The sequence below is a fragment of the Boleophthalmus pectinirostris genome, unplaced genomic scaffold (assembly GCF_026225935.1).
Source record: "Boleophthalmus pectinirostris isolate CB_2022bp ecotype Guang Dong unplaced genomic scaffold, ASM2622593v1 HiC_scaffold_11, whole genome shotgun sequence".
NCBI lineage: Eukaryota > Metazoa > Chordata > Actinopteri > Gobiiformes > Gobiidae > Boleophthalmus > Boleophthalmus pectinirostris.
The window spans coordinates 9,884,915-9,902,560 of record NW_026570994.1 but is presented as its reverse complement, the minus strand read 5'-3'; the positions used below and the strand labels follow the sequence as shown (position 1 = coordinate 9,902,560).

General features: G+C 38.7%; 2 protein-coding genes across 3 annotated transcripts in view; one reads left to right on the top strand and one right to left on the bottom strand.

Moving 5' to 3' along the window:
- hdac4 (histone deacetylase 4) overlaps positions 1 to 1,515 on the bottom strand; it is a 72,159-nt gene extending 70,644 nt beyond the window's left edge. For both annotated transcript variants that reach the window (XM_020917055.2, XM_020917058.2), the window contains exon 1: positions 1,271 to 1,515. The gene's annotated coding sequence lies outside the window, so the exon portion shown is untranslated. The remainder of the gene's footprint in view (positions 1 to 1,270) is intronic.
- A 9,243-nt stretch (positions 1,516 to 10,758) lies between these two features.
- On the top strand, positions 10,759 to 16,469 carry aamp (angio-associated, migratory cell protein). Its single transcript, XM_020917142.2, has 11 exons — positions 10,759 to 11,088; positions 11,181 to 11,315; positions 11,390 to 11,509; positions 12,323 to 12,462; positions 13,072 to 13,216; positions 13,688 to 13,771; positions 13,858 to 13,973; positions 14,058 to 14,152; positions 14,578 to 14,668; positions 14,795 to 14,949; positions 15,912 to 16,469. The coding sequence occupies exons 1-11, from the start codon at positions 10,998 to 11,000 to the stop codon at positions 15,985 to 15,987; spliced, it is 1,248 nt and encodes a 415-aa protein (XP_020772801.1). The 5' UTR covers positions 10,759 to 10,997; the 3' UTR covers positions 15,988 to 16,469.
- Positions 16,470 to 17,646: the final 1,177 nt, after the last annotated feature.

The window sequence follows — 17,646 nt, the reverse complement described above, 5'->3', positions numbered from 1 at the left end:
TTGGCATAGGCCCCTTCAGAGCGGGACAAGTGGAAATGGGAGTGAGGAGGAGGGTCTCAAGACGCTGGGGCCAGACAGTGCAGCCCCGGGACAAAATGCCCCCCGAAAAGTCGGTCACTGCACAGAGCGCGCACACTCTAAGCTTTGTGATGCTAGGAGGGCAGAAAGGAGGGAGGAGGAGGAGGTGAGGGGGCAGAAAGGGGATGAGGGGGGGTGAGGGGTGAGTGTCATCAGGAGTAGCTCTCACTCTGGGGGGGCAGCATGCAACACCACCATTCTCTCAGGGCATCTCATGTGTCTCGGGAGGGGTGATCGTGTGTGTGTGTGTGTGTGTGTGTGAGGCTATTGTCCCTAAAAAGAAGGAGTCTGATGCAAGATGACAGATATGGGGAGACGAGCCCTACAGCCCAAAGTAAAGCTACACTATAAACACAGACTTGAAAGCCACAATGAGTGAAAAACAGGCATCCCTGAACACCAACTAGCATGCAAATTAGTGTTGAGAACTTCACTGTTTCGCTTTCCATATTATACAACTTAAAATTAATGAATGTGTAACAGCTGCTTGAAATTCCTGTCACAAAAGGTGGGTACAGTTAGCTTAACCCTATTCCCTCACACCGGCTCACAAACATCTCCAGCTGCATGCCTAAAGCGTTCAGGGCACATCTTTCCTTTTTCATTTGCCTAATACACTTTAAACAGGCATGATGCGCAGCTTTGATGTAGCTTTAACAGCCCGTTCGCCCCCATTCACAAAAAACATTGACGCATGCAGAGCCTTACCACCGCCCATCCCGAACCATTCACACACGCAAACACACTTGCACAGGCCGGAGCCTTCACTTCACGCCCTTTGGGCTAAAAACACCAGGCTTTACTAGCGCTGGACTCTCGGTGCTGTCTATATGGTATTAAAGCACAAGGCTTGGCCCTGCTCTAAAAATAGCACAGCAACAATCGGCATAATAAACATCGCGTCTCCGGGCTCCTACTGCCTTCACTTCCCGCCCGTACAGTGCAATAAAGCCCCAGGAAAGCTTTAGCTCAATGGTTGAGAGATGTTTGGGCTGCCCTACCGCATGGAGACGTGAAGTGGACTGAAAGCAGCGCACAGAGGCACGGGGAAAGCGAAAGCAGCGCGGAGCAGAGTGGAAACTTCAGCCGGACATTGTTTTGATGAATCCTGTCTGTGCATCGCATCCCTGCCTGAATAACAACATCAAAGCGAAGGATCGCTTTACATTCATCGCGAGAGGATCAAACTTACGTCCACAGCTCAGGAGGAGACCAGTAGTCCCAACATGTGTCCACAAAGCTTTATTCCTCTCCCATTTTACAGTCTGGGCTCTTCTCCGCAGAAAAATCATCTCCTGACAGATTCCGCCATACTGGATTTTTGTTACAGCCCCAGCGTCACATGGAGCGCCCCTGCATTCACCAAAGGCGGGGTTAGGCTGATCAAACTGCGCTCTTCTACTATACAACGTGATATGCACGCACTGTTTGGGATAGGAGATGTGGCCGAGGGGTTGTGGTTATGCCTATGTCATAAATAAGGAAGCAGGCACTGGGCGTGTCCTACGTAAAATACAGCCAAGCCAACAATTTGCACTGTAATAATCCAATCATTACACTGAGGTCCTCTGAAGTGTCCATAAAGTAAACCACAATCATGAGATCATGTTCAAGTAAATATGACTTATCCGTGGTAACTAACAAGATCTAATAATGTTGATGGCTGGTGATTTAGTGGTCTTTACACTTTACTTTACAGCAGTGTTATTCTCAATAGGAAAACGTGTCTGTTGCATGTTTACAGACAAAACAATGTTGCCTACCAAATTTCCTTGCCCAAATAAGTCTCAATAAACATTTTTAACCACATATTCATTCTATATGCAACTGTTGACAACTGATTTTGTTAATTATTTCACACAATAAATAATTATGAACATATAAACATATAAACAAATTATGAGGATATTACAATTTAATGACTAGGATTAATGCAGCAGTGTGTGTGTGTGTAGACAAGATTACTGCAACTGTAATATATGCAATAATCCCAGTATACATTTAATCATGCATTAATCTGCCTTTTACTGTATAATAAAGAAAAGGATTGTTAATTTGTTTTTGTTTGTTGTTACGTAATAATTTATCTCTAGAAAGCAGATTAAACTAATGATATAAAATGATAAAATAATGAGACATGTAACCAGTAACTGAAATGATCTAACAATAATGTAACAGAGATCTAGTGCAATTACGCCCATATTCTGCGCACTACACAAACCAGTCGGGGCAGAAGAAAACAAATGTTTTTATCCAATTCTCGCTCGTTGCAACATGAAACGCCTTCCCCACTGGCTGCTCTAATCCAATCGGCCTTTATTTTCCATTACTTTCTATTTGATTTTGCATCTGAGCCGCCACCCACTGCTAAGGCTGCAGAACCGGGGCCTTCTTGGACTGACTTGATTACTGTAATATGCTAACCAGTGTCTATACATCTCCACTAGTACACGTACACTTCACATGCCTCGAGGTTGGAGATAGTAGGGCTGCTATGCAAAATCACGTAGGTTTATTTTTATTATTATTTGGGTCTTATAGGACACATATTACACTTTTTTCTGATCCATGTTATAATGTTGTTTCCTTATCCAAAACATAGCCAAAGTTGTGTTTTGTTTCATTCACACATGTTTAACACACAAGCCATGCATATTTAGAACACTCAAACAAAAAGATAACACTCTGCTACACTTTGTAAAGTCATCTGGTAATACAGAAAGTGCTCCACTATGTTTTCAACCTCCATACACCTTCTCTAGAATCACTTAGATGATTTCATATGTGGAATTGTTAATCTCTACTCAACAAAAGGTAAAAGGTAGCTGGTAACTTGAAAACTACCACTACATCACAACATCATGACATCACAAGGTGGAACAGAGCTTTTTAAGGTTGGGAGATATAGAGAGCCTAAAATAAAGGATTGCTCAAACACGTGTGAATGAAACAAAACACAACTCTGCATATGTTTGTGAGGAGATAACAGAATTATAACATGGCTAAAAGCTCACAAGAGTCAATTTGGTGTAATATAAGACCTTTAACTGCAGTCACAAATATTATGGACAATTTAAAAGCTAACCTGTAGAGTGAGAAAAGCCAACACTTACATTCTTATTTATCAGTAATAGGCTTGTTTTGTGAGTTATGTTTTGAAAGCTACTGTTTATTAGACAGGTGGCATTGCTAGACTGGTTGGTTCATTAAAACAGCATTTTAAGAATAAGATTAATTTCCGCACCATTTTTGTAATTGATTGGAGTAGTAATTATAATCAGGATTAAAATCAGAATAATTGCATCACAGCCCTATGAGGCAGTTCACTAAAGTTTAAACCTGGAAGCCATTGACAAAATCAATGACCAGTTTTTCCTATTCTAGTCATTACATAATTACATGTTTAAAGGCAAAAACTCACTTTGCATGTTTTCTGCTGATCAAATGACAGAGTGGTATGTTGCGCTGCATTGCTCAAAGGCACAACAACAAGCCAGATGGTTGTCTACTTGACCCCGTGCCCTGTACTCTATCAATGTCCCCACTGTCACATATGCGCTTTGATGCCGTCTCACCTTGTCGCGTTCCCATCTCCTATTAATCAAGCCGGCTCGCGCTTTTGGAGTACGCTCAGTCAGGCCTGTTGGGACAGCTGTATCCATGGCAACAGAGGATTATAATTTGTGTGGATGAGGCGGGGAGCGTTGGGTTACGTAAGTCTTGGTCTTGGAGGCATCTCTTGTGCTGTTGCGCTGGAGTAAGCTGTTTAGGGCTCAAAGCTGCGCCACGCTGGACTTCTGTGGATGACACATGAGAACACAATGTCAGATCACATTTGTGTATTCATCAAGACCGCGTTATTATTTACCAAGCATAATAGATGAATTTGTCATTTGAATACTCCGCTAACATGGGCAAATATGTGTATCTGTATTATATGTGTAAGTAACTGCAACTGAACATAAGGCAGTATCTGTTTAATTATTAGAAAGTAAAAAACAAAGTAATACATATGCTGGAATGGTAGGATGGCATACCACATTTAGTGTAAATATTGAATGGTGAGAGTAAATAAGAATTTTTACTTTGTCTGACTCTCTTTCGCGCATGCAGTGTATTTTCTTTTCTTTTGTAAGTAATAATATTTGTTATAATACATATATGTAGATTGAAAAATGTGGACATTTCCTCTCCAAATGCTCGAAATAAAAGCAATCAATCAATCAAATAAGTTCAAATTTAAATCAGTACATATTCATGGGCTTCAGAGTGATGAAAATCTAGCACCGTTGCCACAGTAACTAATAATTAAAATTAAAATATTATATTATATGAATGGTCCTTAATAGTCACCTACAAACAGGAAGCTGAAACCCATGAAAATAGCATGGCAAAACATTTTGATCCACTGTAATTTTAAACAGTGTGCTTGCAAACACTGTAGTGTATAGAGATCTGTTATGTGTGTAAACATAACAGAAACGTAGTAAATATTGAGTCACTGTATCTGTGAATCTTTCCCCCTCATTTGATTGCTAGAAATCTATATTGTTGTCTTTCTAGTTGTCTATATCCCCATTGTAACATCATAATAACTAGAAGCATTGATAGACTCCATTTTGTATTGGCCATGCACATGTTTGTACATATATTTTTGCTTGTCATGTGTCTTTTTTTTGCCATAACCTAACCCTACCCCTATGTGTCTGTGAGCTCCTATGAAAGCTTGTGTCCAGGGCAGGGATGTGAAAGCAGGGATTAGATTGGCTTATATTGCCCATTGCACAGCAGCACATTTGCAATTCAGTGAACATCGCGCTCAGGTTGCCAAAACGCTGATTATGTTAGCTTGACTTTTTGCATCTGAGGAAGGAACAATCATGGGCTGCCACTTCAGCTTTAAGTCCACTTAAGTCTGTCTGAGTGGCAGAGAAAGGGCTTAAAGAGAGGAGTGGGGAGAGTGGCCGAAATTTACTTCTAGCGGTAGTTGGTCATAATTATTTTGGAATAAAGTGGAAGTAATGTTTTGATTCATGACTTAATAAAGAGTTGTAGTATTTCCGCTGAATTAACTTGCAGATTCCAGTTCATGGCTCTATTCCAAGATTATTTGGAAAATTGTGAACCAGATCCTGTTCTTGTTGTAACGTGTATTGAACCAGTGATCTTCTGGCTACAGGGCAAACACACATCAGCTGGTCCACTGTTGGCCCTTCCAGTTGTTTAATGCATTAAATTTTTTATACCATTCTTTCATACTTTGTTATTTTGACATAGTACAACCAAAGTTGAGATTAAAAAAAGTATGTTACATTAAAGGTGCACTATGGAACTTTTCTGTTACAAGTCCAGCACCTTGTTGTGTCCCTGGAATGTACCACAGTATGGTATTAAACTTACTTTTTACTTCATTATAGCTGTTATTTTTACCGTAAGTGGGGCCACGTCTCCACAAATCTGACCTGTAAAGTGGCTGGGTGCTTGTCTCCATGGAAATAGATAAGTTCAGTATCATACTGTGAAAATTCCAGGCAAAGCATAATCATCTACGGTAGCAGACATTTCACATTTCACCTTTAAAATAACTCTAGAAACAATTAAACAACTGATTCAACGATGTAACTGCGAAACCGCCAACCTCTGCAGAAGCCCTGGGTCTCCTCCATGCCTCCCTGACTAATGGCGTTCCAAATATACTCCATGTTTCTGGCCAGTGGCTTGGGAGAGGAGTAGTAAGTCAACAGCTTGTATGGGCGCGCACAAACTACCGCTGTCCTACCACAGAGCACACTTGACACGCCGCCTGTGGACCAGAGCACTTGCCGAACACACACAACCGGCTGTTAGTGGTTTTGGAGGAGAGGAGCCGGCAGCCGCTTCTCTCGCCCTGTGCAGGACCAGAGCAGACCTCAGCGTCATGAAGACAGGCCTGGGGTGTACTGTATATGTTAGACAGTATGTTTAGTGTGGCACCTATAAAGACATTAGAGAGAAAGGATTACAGGACTATGTTGTATTTATTTGAGTGATGAATGAGTTTAAAGGTCCCATGTTACGCAAAATTGACTCTTGTGAGCTTTGAGCCATTTTATAATGTTGTTATGTAATTAAAAAAACAAAAACACACATACATGGAGTTGTGTTTTGTTTCAGTAAACCTGCATTATTGGTCTGTCTGCACTTCCAAAGCTCAAAATGTAAAGTTCTACCTTATGATGTTATGTAGTGGTAGTTTTCAAGTTAACATTTACCTTTTTACATTTAGTTCAGTAGTGATTAGCAATTCCAGGGCTGATTCAAATGACTGTGACAGTGAAGGTGTATGGCGTTTAAAACACAGTGGAGCACTTCCTGTATTACCACATGACATTACAAGATGGAAAAGAGTGTTTTCCATTTTTGTTCCGAGCCTAAATATTTAGGATTTGTGTGTCAAACATGTGTGAATGAAACAAAACAAAACTCTAGGTATGTTTGTGATGAGGAAACATTATAACATAGATCAGAAAATAACATAATACAGGCCCTTTAAACTTTGATAGGCCTACTTACTCATATTTGAGTAACATGGATTTTAAGTACTGTTTTGAACATATTATAGCTATGTTTATGATTCAATTTCCTGCTTTTTGTTTTGAAAATGTTAAATTAGAAGAGAAAAATGTTAAGTTACAAGAGATTTTTTGTTGGTTATACTACTACTATACTGGATCATATTATAGCTATGTTTACTATTCAATTTCCTGCTTATCGTTTCAAAACTGTTAAGTTAAAAGAGCTATTTTTTGTTGGTTCTACTACTATACTACTACTGCTACTAATACTTCCCCCACTACCACCACTTCCACTACTAGTTCGCTGTAAATATGCATGATTGTAGCCAAAGCTATCTTTTCAATATGCATTGTTCGTTCAATAAATAAAAACACATACTACTACTACTACTACTACTACTGCAATATTCTAAGTGAAGGGCATTTTTGGCTCCTCTCTATCTCGTTTATAAGCTTTTTAGGACTCCCTGTTATCAAAAGCAGAACAATGCTTTTTGAGTAGCGTTTTGTAGTAAAACTGTTCCAACTTTAGCACAATCTTTAACTAACACCAACTTCTGATAAAGCTGTTCAGTTGATACTTAAAATATCTTGCAAAAATACAAAAATCACACTTTCCAGGCTACGATTAGAACATTGCATTCTGGGTAGAAAAGAAAACAAAATGTAGCCATAAAGCGTTCTTGTTAAAAAGCTGCAGAGTCGGGGCTTCTTATGGTCCAGCCAGTTAGTCTAAAAGTTTCCATCAAAGCCTCTGCGAACTGCATGGAGTAATTACCTCTCACACAGCTAACGCTCCCAGGCCCTATTACTGATACTACTGTTTGTGTCTATGGGGTTTTGAAAGCGCGTGTGTATGTGCATGTATTTGCTCCTGGTCAGTCTTTCCATGTGTGTGTGCCTATAAAGTAGTCCAGGAGTTTTCTTATTTTTTTTTTTTTCAAACATAAACCAGTGCGCATGTGGAGTGATAAACCCCCCAAATGTTATGACGGGTCTCTCCCATAGACTCCTGCTCTGCTGCTCTGATGACGCCACCGCCAAGCCCACCCAAAGTGTTGTTCCACCGGTAAAAATAGTCTCGGGGATTACAGATGCTAAACAATAAGATGGAAAAGGTTTAGAGGAGCAAAAACACAAGGACTAAATACGCTTTCTCAGTCGTTCTCTTGGCAGCCATATTTGAATTTATAATATTTATGCTTTGCTTCCACTTCCACAGATGTTTAAATCGTCTCTCTGTGACTATTTCTGGTCCTTTCATTCCTCCCAAAGTCAACAACAAATTAATCTGTGTTTTCAAACAATCCTTCTCTTTTGTGGCCAATAAAATGTTATTTAAGTGCTAATTTTCAGACAGCATTAGTATTTGTTACCACTGTGCCTTAAGAAGCTGTAAAGCCCTGAAGAATTTACTAAGACTGGCTTCACTGGGGACTTTGAGTGTCTTATGATTGACTGTGCAGTTTTCTCAAAAGGCTTTCGTGGAAAAAATACCCTGTTACTGGCCATGTTTTGGGATAAATTGCAGCAATAAAATGACAAATACAATCTTGTGGATATTAAGACGACTCATATTAACATCTAAAATTTGTTGCAAGTTAATGTTGCAATGTTGAGAACCCGCTAACTGGCAACGAAATAGGCTGACGACACAAGGCGGTTATAACCATCATCATAACTTAAGTCGTATAAGTTTCCAGCGTCGGAGTTCAACGGCCTCTTCCAGCTTTATTCATAACCTAACCATAAGTTTATAAATCTCTCACTCAGCGTGGATCTCAAACGTGTTTCCACATCTCACCACATCATGGGATGGTTGTACTTTTCCAGTGAAGGTCTGAAAAGGAGGCCAGTAAAATTTATTTGGGCATGCAGTTCCTAAACCGTGCCAGCTGCGTATAGCAAGACACATAAAACCCCAACCCAAAAAGAAGACAAACTGTGCTAAGTGTTCATAAAATGTCTTTGCCAAGGGAACTTTGAATTGAGAGATTAAGGAACAGGACGACTGCTGCTGCTACTGATCTTAATGTAAATGCAGTGGTTCAGTACAGACTTAAGGTGAGAAATTATGTTCTGCTTCTACCACTTATTTTGGTAATAAATGTAATTTTAAAAGTTACAGCATTTATTTAATTGTAGTCTATAACCAACAATATTTCCTGTAAATTACAAAAATAAATTTGAAGATACACCATGTAATTTTTCTGTTAAAGGTGTATTGTGTAACTTTTCTGGTGGAAGGTCTGTCAAATGATTTTCTCCATGGAGATGTTACTGCTTTGTCTGGAATGTTCCACAGTATAGTATTAAACCTTTCTATCATCATGGAGACCAAATCACACCAAGTTACAGGTCAGATCTGCAAAGAGGCAACCCCACTCACAGTCAGAATGCTTGTTTTTCTAGGTATTTTTGAGCTATAAAACCAACTGTAATTGAATAAATGTAAAGTAAAGTTGTTTAATGTCATACTGTGGAACATTCCAGGCAAAGGAACGATATATCCATAGAAACAAGCAGGTGACGGCCCCCCAACCAAAAAGTTACACAGTGCGTCTTTAAAGGGTCTCCATAGAGATGTTATCTTTCCACCGTATAGAATTAAACAAATCCATCTTGCATTTATTTTATTACCAGTGTTTGTTTTGCTCCTTGACCTGTTAAAAACAGGAGTAGCCTCTAGAGATCTGACTTGTAAACTGGCATCACCCACTTGTCTCCATGGATATAGATAAACTTAATGCCATACTGTGGAACTTTCCAGGCAAAGCAATGCCATCTTCAAGTATGGAACACACCCTATAACAGTGATAGTCACATAATATAGCTATGGTAATCTATAATACAATGTAAGGAAAGTGAGCTTTACACTTAAATGCCCTACTGTGACATTTCTACAGTCAAACAGTTGCGATTTGTGCCTTGATCTAAAGAGGTCTGTATTGCCTACTGTCTAATCATGCATACAAAGGCCATAGGTCAAGCTAACCATCCGGCACAATCCAGAGATCATTAATTTACAGAGATTTTCTACAGATGGTCTTCCCAGACTTGATCTATTACACTCTAACACTCAGTCAAGTAGAGCAGACTGGAGGTGGGGATACTTATGCATTTTAATTCACAAGGCAGAGGAAGTGTCCACCATTTTTAGTCAAAGTTCTGGTGTTAGAAGGTGAAAATTACCGTAGTGTGACTGTGCAGTTGTCAGCGCTGGAGCTGAGTGATGATGAGTAATACGTGTCTGAACTTTCAATTTGCTGCTCACCACTCAGAGGGCCGCTGAGTGCTAATCATGGAGAAATATGAATGGAGCATGGAGCCTCTGTAAAAAAGAAAGAGAGGTGCATTTATATTGTCTTTTTTTATGTCAAGTCGTTAAAGAGAGCTGGCTTTTTCTAATTAAAATGATTAAAGGTGTGCTGCATCACTTTTCTGCTTGTTTGCGTTCACGGAGGCTCTGCATAGAATGTTTCACAGTATGGCAATGAACTAAACTATCTGCATGGAGACAACCTGGTAACGCCATCAGGCTTAAGTTATAGGTCAGATCTGTGGAGAGCTGACCCTTCTCACAGTAACAATGCATTATTTTCCGTGTATTTTTGAGAAATAAAAACACCTGTAATTGATCAGCTACAAGATAGACAAGATACCATATTGCTGAACATTCCAGACAAAGCAATAACAATATCTCAATGGTGCCAGACCCCAGAAAAGTTTCATAGTGCACCTTTAAATAAAACAAATATAGATCAGTTGTTGTCCAACAGTCTACATATGATCATAGTTAGACTTGGTGTAAGCCTGGTCTAAATAAACAGACTGACTTGTGAATAAATATATTTTTAAAATTAATATTGGCATAATAAGTACTGTGGAAAAGCCCTGAGGTTCCAATTCCTTGTAGTAAATAAACAAATGAATGCGTTGCTTGTTTTTTTAATCAAGGTAAGTACATTTCAATCATTCTAATCATGTTACAAAGAGCTAATTAAGTTGCTTGGTTGCTTTCTTACAGTATATGCTCTAAATAAACTGTACCTTTTACATAATGATAGTGTAGCTCCATCTAGTGGACACGACGGTGAACAACACCCAATTATTAATTATTTCGTCATCACTGTGCGCCTTCCTCTCTCGTCGCAGCAACATGTGAAACAAACATGTTGAAAAATAGTTCTTCTGGTATTTAATACTTTAATTGTCTACTATATTTAAATAATAGGACACCGAATATACGCGGGTACTTAAAGATCGTAGCATACGGTTTAATTGCTAAAAAGCGAGATTAGCCTAGCACACAAGGACATTGGGCTGTTTTATGTACTTTTAGTTGCATATCTTTAATACTTTAACATGGACAACGCACAAGAAAACGAGATCGCGCTACACGGAGATGAAGAAATAGTTGAAGTCATTGATCTAGACGAGACAGAGCCTGGTCCTGGTGAGTGAGCGACGTAAACAATCACGTATTTACTCGTAATAACACATGACATTAAGTAAACAGCTCAACAAACCTTTGAATTGTCCGGTCAGAGGATTTGGCTGACGTGCTGGACGATGTGGACTTTGAGGAAGACCAGGGTAACGCGGACGATGAAGGGTGGGAGACGGAGGATGAGATGGAAGCGGATCAAGATGACAGCGAGCTTACATTTTCCAGTCATAAAGGTAACTCAGTTTAGTTTGCCTTCACGTACAGTATATATTACTGATTTGGGATTTTTTTTTTCTTTTTTCTCAAGGTTCTGTATTCTGTGTGAGCTTGGATCCTGTCACCAACACTATGGCAGTCACTGGGGGAGAAGATGATAAGGCGTATGTCTGGAGAGTGACTGATGGAGAGGTCCTTTTTGAATGTACAGGTGAGTTAATAACACTACAAGTTTTGTGTTTGTGACATTATTCTGATTTCAGATGGAGCACAAGGGCCAATTTAACTGTTTTTGGAAGAAATTATCAAACCTTCTGGGGTTGAATATTGACATTACTTTTTGAAAGGTGAAGGCCTGTCATGGTAAATACTATATTGACTTATCGTTCAGTACATGACAGCTGGAACAAAGCATTTTGGGGCTTAATATTTTGTATAATTTAGTACATTTTCTTTGTAATAAAGAAGAATAGCATCAGCTTGTCTGCACTAATGGGGATCCTATCAATAAACCTTAAACAAAAGGGGGAGTGTTTTGTTATTTTTGGAGTAATACGAGAACATTTGAGCTGTTGACATTGAATGAGGAACTTTTATGGCTCCTTCTGCTATTTATTTGTTGCAGCTCATGTTTTTTAATGATACACTGTTTAAAAATGGCTTACTGGAATTATCTTATGCTTACTTGTTATTGTGTCAGTAGTTTTAATATTATTGCTTATTGTTATATTTCTCTGTTGCAATAATCGTGCTTCAAAATTTGTTATCGTGACAGCCCTACTCGGGTGCAAAAATAAAATGACCTTAGTTCAGTTGTGCTGACAGAGATGCGATTGAACCATGTGCTAGTTTTTGTTGCATGTGAATAGGCCTAGTAATTAAAGAGATATCATAAACAAGGTCCAAACATCTGCATGGCAAATTCTCCCATAGAGTCCTGACCTGTGCTCCAGCTCAGTTTTAAACAGTGTGTAATGTGATACTTTTGACAGTTGTTATTAATGTTACTTTCTCTATCCCGTAGGTCATAAAGACTCTGTGACCTGCGCCTTGTTCAGCCATGATTCGGCCCTGGTTGCTACTGGAGACATGAGCGGAATGATCAAAGTCTGGAAAGTGGAAACCAAAGAGGAAATCTGGTCATTTGAAGTTGGGGATCTGGAGGTAAAGATTTATGTCTACTGTAATACCTTTAAGGCTCAATAATTGTTTTGCTTTTTGTGAGTAAAGAGTTACTTGCTGTAAACATTATGCCACAGATCAAATGTAATCCCCCTATAATCTATATTTAAACTGTTGGATTTATTGCAATGTCAAATCATATTATTACAGTAAGTAAGTGAATAAGTAAACCCTATCATTTTAATCTTTGTTAAATAAGGCCCTCTAACTTCTCTGATGTTTAAACTAGTCTTGTTTAAATTTGAATTTGTGATTGTTTATAGTATAAATAATAGTGTTTAGAGTCAGGACATCTGAAAGCACTTGTGTGGAGCCCTTTTTATTGGGGGTGAAGGAATTTATGAGTAAATGAAGGATGACCACTGAGGGTTGTGTGGGCGGGGGGGCAGGGAGATCAGACAGTCTCCCCTTCCCGGACCACTTTTGCAGACTTGCTCTTTAGCTAGCCCATAATCGCTGTATTTAAGTGCCGCCTGCTAACCGCTAGTTTAATGTACGGCTGAATCTAAATGAGGAGAATGATTTTAAGTGTGTGTAAAGTAGTTGTTAAATTGCACTGGTTTCCTCTTCCTCCTCTTCGTCCGTCTGCAGTGGTTGGAGTGGCACCCGTGCGCTCCGGTGCTGCTGGCGGGCACAGACGATGGGAACGTGTGGATGTGGAAGGTCCCGGCAGGAGACTGTAAAACCTTCCAGAGCGCGGCGTGCCAGGCCACCAGCGGTAAAGTGCTTCCTGATGGTGAGACACTGGGAAGAGTATACAGGAAGTTTATACAAATAATTGGAGTGTTGATGTGATGTCATAGATTTTCTAAAGGGACTGTAGTAAAGATGAGTTAAAGATGAGTTCATTGCAAAAAAGATAAGTGCTATTTGAAAGAATTGTCAAAAGCTTAAAATCATATTTAGCACTGTTTTGAATATCATTTATTTTAGTGGGATAAAAATATTATGACGTTCCCTTTTCAGCGAATCCCCACAACTATACTCATGTTAATAATATGGGAAGAGGATGGTATCAAAAAGGGAAAAAAAACTGAGATATTTGTTTTTTGCTTAAATTATATTTTAAGTCAATATCTCTGCAATTACTAGGGCAATTGACATGAAACATAAAGTGGTACAAATAAGGTGGATTTTTTACTACACAGTGTAACCAATAGTGCCTTATTTTCATGTATTCTAATGAGATTTATCTTTTCTCCTTCAGGTAAACGGGCTGTGGTAGGATATGAAGATGGGAGTATTCGCATCTGGGACTTAAAGCAGGGGAACGCAATCCATGTCATAAAAGGTGTGGTTTTAATTTCATGTTTATTGTATATTTAGTTTTTGTCTAGCTATATTACTCAATTTCCATTTACTTTGTGCTGCTTATAGGTCAGGATGGACACCAGGGAGCGCTCACCTGTTTGGCTTGCAATAAAGATGGCTCTCTGGTGCTGACAGGCTCAGTGGATGGGGGCGCTAAACTCATCAACACTACAACAGGCAAGGTGGGTCCTGCAATGACATGATATAAGTATAAAGATCAGATTGAATGAGGACATTTAAAGAAAGTTTGGTGGTCTTGTGCATAGGTGCTGGGAGCTTTCACTGTGGACGGAGTGGCCAAAGGTTCAAAAGATGGAGAGGAGGAAACCAACTCAGTGGAGTCTGTGGGGTTTTGCAACATGTAAGTAACAATGTGTATCAGCTGAAACTATAACAGGAGTTAGTTAATATTACAATAAGAATAGCCGATATACTGCTTAAGTGTGAATGGTATTTCTAATTTTGTGCTCCCCCATGACTGGTGGAAATACCAGGTCTAAACCAGGTCTAAATCTGGACTTTAGCAGGTCTAATCTAGGAGGAAACAAGGTCTACACCATGACTTAATAAATTGTAAGGAAGGACTAACTGACTCTTGATTAAACAAACATTCAGACAGCAGAGGAGCCCGCTTACCACCAAAGGGAGCGTGTACAACACAGGTTGAGAACCAGTATTCTAACTGATTTAATGATTTCAATCAAAAGAGTGGTTGAAAGATAATATTTGTTTGAAACAATTTAAGTTAACACTATTTTTGGTTAGTAATTTTGCTTTTGTGTTTAGACTGCCTCTTATTGCTGTGGCCTACCTCGATGGAACCCTGGCTATATACGACCTCTCCTCACAGGTCCTCAGGCACCGCTGTCAAGATGAGGTGAGCTCTGAGTGCTAATATCAGAAAATATTATTAGTATTATTATTATTAGTACTGATAGTATTATTAGTACTGATAGTATATATGTTGCTCTTACTCAGTCTTCTGTGTCTTTTATACCTCCAGGCTGGTATAGTTCACTTGCAGTGGGAGGAGTCCTCTTCAGTAGTGTCCACGTGCAGTCTGGATGGAGCTCTGCGTTTGTGGGATGGACGCACAGGAAACATGGTGTCAGAGTACCGCGGGCACACAGCCGAGATTCTGGACTTCACCATCAACAGGTAATGTGTTGTACTATTACTATAGCTAAACAATAAACTGAAGAGTATTGTTACTTTAAAATTAGAAAAGTAGAAGCACAATGTAAGAGACTGGAATAACTACTCAATTACTTTTTTTTTTTAAAGAAACAAAAAGCATATTACTTATTGTACTTAGTAGCTGTTTGGACATACAACTTTAAACCAGACATCAGATGTTAAGACAAAACATTAAACAATGTACTGATTTTGTTAGTTCAAAAATAGACCACATTTGCCAACATGTATTCTTAAAATAAACCTTATATCTGTGGGAAGAGTAACCAAAAATTGAATATTACAGTATAGTGTGATGGCACGTGTGATGAAATGTTTTGAAAAGATAATAGTCAACAGACTAAAATCTGAAGTTTGTCTGTACCTTGACCCATTGCAATTAGCATACAGACAGGGCCTCAGCACAGCAGATGCACTCATCAGTTTTTTTGCACCTGATCTGTAAACATTTGGAATCTCCCGGGACTTATGTAAGGGTCTTATTTGCAGATTTCAGTTATGCATTTAAGACTGTACAGTCTTTTTTGTCCAAAAACTGTTTGACTTGCATGTAAGTCCTGCACTTGGTTTTAATCTCTTAACAAATAGATCACAACGAGTGAGGGTCAACAGTACTTTAGCCAAAGCCAAAAACTGTAGTACAGGTGTACCACAAGGTGCAGCATGTTCACCTGTTTTGTTCACCCTATGTACAAATTAATACCATAACAGTCAGCCAGGTGAGACGGATCTCATCCATTTAACAGAAATTCTTCCATCAGGCAGTGTTTTTAACCTGCGGGCCGTGTGCCCAAAATTTGGAACAATAAAATTTATCTTTTCTTATCTTAACTACTTTGAGGAGTACATTTTCTCAAGTAAATGTAACTTTGTAACTGACCCACCTCTGTGTAAAATGTTATTTGATCCATTTGTGTATTGTGCAGAGAGGGAACGATGGCTGTGACCGCTTCAGGGGATAACCAGGCCAAAGTCTTCTGCCTCCAGAGACCGGATCGATAAACTGCAAAAGAAAAGACAAGCATATGTTATTATAAGGAACTCTAATAATAATAATAATAATGACACAGAGAAGAAATCTCTTCCTTCTGATTTTAAATGTGACCTGCTTTAGTCTGATTGTAGCATCCTAATTGCTGTTTTATCAGTTTGATAAAGAACAGGAGCGGTCTGTCTGGATAATTATAAATGACTTGAGATTCAAAGACTAAACAAGAGTATTCACCAAACGTGATGCATTCAAGCATCATTTGTTTCTCGTGAAAGATAAAACCTGATGCTTCCTAATATATCTGTTTGGATTTCATTATTTGTTTATGGTTTGGATTGATCCTGGAGTTCATAGTTTGTTTGTGGTCTGGACTGATCCTGGCAAATTCCTCATGTAAATACAGAAAGAATATAGTTTAAGAATAATTTTGCACCACAACTATTATTATGTTATCTCTTTATTCCCATTTGAAAATAAAACCCAAATGATGGTCTATTTGTGTCATTGTTTATTACTTTGTATTATGAGGTTTATTCTTAGTTACACTGGGAATGGGTACGGAACTTCATTTAATTCAAGTGCTTTTATATTTAGACTAGCTCTCAGATAGAAACCAGATAAAATAGTGAGTCAAGATGTTGAAGTCCACTAATGTATCACATCTGTCTTCGTAGTGCTCTATATGACAGGGAGTTATTACTCACTTCCGAAATCACAGTTAAGATCATTATATTTAAGATTTAACAAAAGATTTCATGTTTTTTTCTGCCCAGTTTTTCAGTGTTTTCTTTTTGTTGTTTTTTTCTTTCCTGCTTGGAACACTAGGCGATTCTATGACTGTTACCTAGCAACCATATTGTACATTAGCTACTCCTCTAATCTACACATTAATTATTATTTGACTGAAAATTTTTAAGAAAATACCTTTATTTTGTTGAAATACAGTTTTAGAATGTGAAAAATGTGTGTTGTAAGTTCATAGAAATATTGTGCGGAACTTTTGGACAGAATTCTCTATAGTGTGATGTCGTCAATATGGAACTCCGAATGAGAACGCTCCACTTCCTGTCATGTCAAACATATCTTTCAACCACTCTTAGCAAATTGGTTCTTGTTTGCTGTAAAATTATCATTTATATTTATAACAGGTATAATCCCACCAAATTAAGTAAAATGTTGAGAATCATAAAAACCTATCATACGCAGTTTAAAATGGTTCAGTTGTATCACAGAGTAGTGCCACATATTAAATCATTTCATGCAATTTATGTTAAGCCAGGCATGTGGAGCTGTTGCTACGCCAATAACAGACCAGTGTGGCATGAGAACATGTACACATTAGCCCCACTGTATATAATTATTAATCCTATGCATAAACGTACTGCGATTAATATGGAAAAGGTTCATGGAATAATTTCTTATAATTGGTTTAATGCCTGTGTCTAGGTCTTTCATTCTGGTGAGTCAAAGCGAGTTAATGAACATTGGGACTTTTACTGGTCACTTAAGGATGTGACTAACCCAAAGTTTAAGTATCAGTCACGACTAGTGACGTGTTTGATTTAAAGCACTGCTCTTCCTGTCTTCATCCTGTGTCTAAGTGAGTCTTCCTTGACCCTGCCTTCCATTGTAGGTGTCTATTGTCACTGTCCCACTTTTAAAATGTGGAC